Source organism: Carcharhinus amblyrhynchos, unplaced genomic scaffold (assembly GCF_965287045.1).
Source record: "Carcharhinus amblyrhynchos unplaced genomic scaffold, sCarAmb.v2.hapA chromosome_1110, whole genome shotgun sequence".
In the NCBI taxonomy this organism is placed as follows: domain Eukaryota; kingdom Metazoa; phylum Chordata; class Chondrichthyes; order Carcharhiniformes; family Carcharhinidae; genus Carcharhinus; species Carcharhinus amblyrhynchos.
This window is the reverse complement of record NW_027650850.1, coordinates 3,296-7,500: the sequence shown is the minus strand read 5'-3', so window position 1 is coordinate 7,500 and position 4,205 is coordinate 3,296. Positions and strand designations below refer to the sequence as shown.

The 4,205-nt window shown below is 55.2% G+C and overlaps 1 protein-coding gene across 1 annotated transcript in view; it reads right to left on the bottom strand.

The window, feature by feature from the left end:
• The window catches only part of cops7a (COP9 constitutive photomorphogenic homolog subunit 7A), an 8,840-nt gene extending 6,135 nt beyond the window's left edge, over window positions 1-2,705 (bottom strand). The window contains exons 1-2 of the mRNA XM_080184995.1: window positions 2,544-2,705; window positions 891-966 (exon numbers count right to left, since the gene is read on the bottom strand). Of these exons, the coding sequence (XP_080041121.1) occupies window positions 891-966; window positions 2,544-2,705 (238 nt within the window). The remainder of the gene's footprint in view (window positions 1-890; window positions 967-2,543) is intronic.
• Window positions 2,706-4,205: the final 1,500 nt, after the last annotated feature.

Sequence of the window (4,205 nt, the reverse complement as noted above, 5' to 3'; positions counted from 1 at the left end):
GAGTCAGTGTGTGTGTGGGACCCCAGTGAGAGTCAGTGTGTGTGGGGGACCCGTACCCCAGTGAGAGTCAGTGTGTGTGTGGGACCCCAGTGAGAGTCAGTGTGTGTGTGGGACCCCAGTGAGAGTCAGTGTGTGTGGGGGACCCCAGTGAGAGTCAGTGTGTGTGGGGGGGACCCCAGTGAGAGTCAGTGTGTGTGGGGGACCCCAGTGAGAGTCAGTGTGTGTGTGGGACCCCAGTGAGAGTCAGTGTGTGTGTGGGACCCCAGTGAGAGTCAGTGTGTGTGGGGGACCCGTACCCCAGTGAGAGTCAGTGTGTGTGTGGGACCCCAGTGAGAGTCAGTGTGTGTGTGGGACCCCAGTGAGAGTCAGTGTGTGTGGGGGACCCGTACCCCAGTGAGAGTCAGTGTGTGTGTGGGACCCCAGTGAGAGTCAGTGTGTGTGGGGGACCCGTACCCCAGTGAGAGTCAGTGTGTGTGTGGGACCCCAGTGAGAGTCAGTGTGTGTGTGGGACCCCAGTGAGAGTCAGTGTGTGTGGGGGACCCCAGTGAGAGTCAGTGTGTGTGGGGGACCCCAGTGAGAGTCAGTGTGTGTGTGGGACCCCAGTGAGAGTCAGTGTGTGTGTGGGACCCCAGTGAGAGTCAGTGTGTGTGGGGGACCCCAGTGAGAGTCAGTGTGTGTGTGGGACCCCAGTGAGAGTCAGTGTGTGTGTGGGACCCCAGTGAGAGTCAGTGTGTGTGTGGGACCCCAGTGAGAGTCAGTGTGTGTGTGGGACCCCAGTGAGAGTCAGTGTGTGTGGTACCTGTACCCCAGTGAGAGTCAGTGTGTGTGGGACCCCGTACCCCAGTGAGAGTCAGTGTGTGTGGGGGACCCCAGTGAGAGTTTTAACTTACCCATGTAATCTGAAAATGTTCCATAAGCAAATAAACTGAGAAGTTGATATGAAGGGGCGTACGGTCCCGTCATTAACTATAGGCAGAGAGAGAGAGAGACTTGATGACATCCAACATCTACACACTTTAAAAAAAAGTGTATTTATTAGTGTCACAAGTTAGTTTACATTAACACAGCGATGAAGTTACTGTGAAAAACCCCTAGTCGCCCACACTCCTGTTCGGGTGACACTGAGGGAGAATTTAGCACGGCCCAGTGCAGCCTAACCAGCAGGTCTTTCAGACTGTGGGAGGAACCGGAGCACCTGGAGGAAACCCACGCAGACATGGGGAGAATGTGCAGACTCCACACAGACAGTGACCCAAGACTGGGAATTGAACCCGGGTCCCTGGCGCTGTGAGACAGCAGTGCTAACCCACTGTGTCACCGTGCCCCCTCCCCCGGGAATCGAACCCGGGTCCCTGGCGCTGTGAGACAGCAGTGCTAACCCACTGTGTCACCGTGCCCCCTCCCCCGGGAATCGAACCCGGGTCCCTGGCGCTGTGAGACAGCAGTGCTAACCCACTGTGTCACCGTGCCCCCCCCCCCCGGGAATCGAACCCGGGTCCCTGGCGCTGTGAGACAGCAGTGCTAACCCACTGTGTCACTGTGCCCCCCGGGAATCGAACCCGGGTCCCTGGCGCTGTGAGACAGCAGTGCTAACCCCACTGTGTCACCGTTCCCCCCCCCCCGGGAATCGAACCCGGGTCCCTGGCGCTGTGAGACAGCAGTGCTAACCCACTGTGTCACTGTGCCCCCCGGGAATCGAACCCGGGTCCCTGGCGCTGTGAGACAGCAGTGCTAACCCCACTGTGTCACCGTGCCCCCCCCCCCGGGAATCGAACCCGGGTCCCTGGCGCTGTGAGACAGCAGTGCTAACCCACTGTGTCACCGTGCCCCCCCCCCGGGAATCGAACCCGGGTTCCTGGCGCTGTGAGACAGCAGTGCTAACCCACTGTGCTGTCTCTTTACACTCACATTCCCCCAGGCTTCCCCCCTCTCTCCAATCCCACACACTCTCTCAGTATCCCTCAGTCCGTCCTGTAGGCCCCATTCACTCGCTCCTGCCCCTCATTCCCCCTTTCTTTCTCTCTCTCTCCCCCCCTACTCGCCCTCCATCCGAGTAAAACTCCCTCGACACTATACAGCACGGGGTTAGATACAGAGTAAAGCTCCCTCTACACTGTCCCCCCCATCAAACACTCCCAGGACAGGTACAGCACGGCGTTAGATACAGAGTAAAGCTCTCTCTACACTGTCCCCCCATCAAACACTCCCAGGACAGATACAGCACGGGGTTAGATACAGAGTAAAGCTCCCTCTACACTGTCCCCATCAAACACTCCCAGGACAGATACAGCACGGGGTTAGATACAGAGTAAAGCTCCCTCTACACTGTCCCCATCAAACGCTCCCAGGACAGATACAGCACGGGGTTAGATACAGAGTAAAGCTCCCTCTACACTGTCCCCCCATCAAACACTCCCAGGACAGGTACAGCACGGGGTTAGATACAGAGTAAAGCTCCCTCTACACTGTCCCCCCATCAAACACTCCCAGGACAGGTACAGCATGGGGTTAGATACAGAGTAAAGCTCCCTCTGCGTACGCACCTCCTGAATGTTGGGAATCTCCAGGAATTCTCCGAAGACGTAGACCCCAGGGACTTCGAGGAGTTGGTTGATGAGGGCTACGAGGGCCGCCCCTCGCACTGTCTTGGCGAGTACCAAGAACTGCTCGAGTGACTGACAGCTCACCTTTACCTCTGTTGCCATCGCTGAAAGGGAGACAGAGAGAGGGAGATGGAGAGAGATTAATTGTTAGCCATCAGCAAACCTGTTCCCCTCCAGCTATCCGACTGCAGGAGGCATCACCGCCACACTCAACTGCCTCCCAGGCTGGTTACGCCAGGTTAATCTCTCCCTGGTTACCTTTACCTGCCTAACTTGACCCTCTTTTAACATCTGATTAACCCTGAACTACAGCCGGTTAACCCTCCCCACCCCAGCTTTCGCTACCGGTTAACCCTCCCACCTGTACATTTAAACCTGGTTAACCCACCTCTGGTTACCTTTAACTGATTAAGCCCTCTGCTAGTTATTTAAACCTGGTTACCCTTCCCGCCTGTCTCGGGAACCCATTGACCACAGCCTTGGCTGTCTTCACCCGGTTACCACTTAAACTGGTTGACGATCCGGGTGATTATATTTACCTGGTTAGCCCTGGCACTGGTTATTTAACCAGAGTAACGCTCCTCCCAGTCACCCTTGACCGATCTGCCCTGTTGCTGGTTAGTTCAACCCCCTTAGCCCTCCTGTTAGTTATTTAGACCTAGTTAATCCCCAGCCTGGTTATTTAAAGCTGCCCTATGCTTATTTAAACTTAGCTTTAAAAATGTTTCAACCTTCAACTTAGTTAACACAGTTAATGCTCTCCTTTGGTTATTTAAACTTAGGTAAACATCCCTCGGCTTGTTTAAACCTGGTTAACCCTCCTCCTGGTTATTTAAAGGTGCTTAACCCTCCCCCTGGTTATTTAGACCTAGTTCATATGCCCACAGGTTATTGAAACCTAGTTGTCCCTCAATCTGGTTAGCTAAACCTGGTTAACCCTCAGTCTGGTTAACTAAACCTGGTTAACCCTCCCCCTGTTTACTTAAATCTAGTTAACCCTCCCACTGGTTAACTAAACCTAGTTAAGCCACCCCCTGCTTAGATAAACCTGGTTAACCCCCTGCTGGTTAGTTAAACCTGGTTAACCCTCCCCCTGCTTAGCCAAACCTGGTTAACCCCCTCCTGGTTAGTTAAACCTGGTTAACCCTCCCCCTGCTTAGCCAAACCTGGTTAACCCCCTCCTGGTTAGTTAAACCTGGTCAAACCCCTTTTACCTCTCCAGGCCCCAGGTGAAGCCGTGAACTCGCCCACCGGCTCCCTGATTGGTTTAGAACGGCGCCCAGCCCTCCCGCTGACTGCTATCCGATTGGTCAGAGCGGCCGTCAGTCAGCGGGTCCGCCTGCTGATTGGACCAACTGGATGTCAATCAAAGACTGAGGGGTGGGAGGCTGGAGGAGCGGCTTCTCATTGGTCTGCCCCACCACCGCAACTTGATTGAGTAATCGGGACGTCGATCAACGATTGCCGCCGGCTGATTGCTGCAGCGGGATGTCACTCACAGAAAGACACAGGAAGGGGCGGGGCTGATGGCAAGGAGGTTCCCATTGGTCAACTGGACCACCCGCCCACTTGCGACGCCGCACGATTGTTGTACAGAGACGT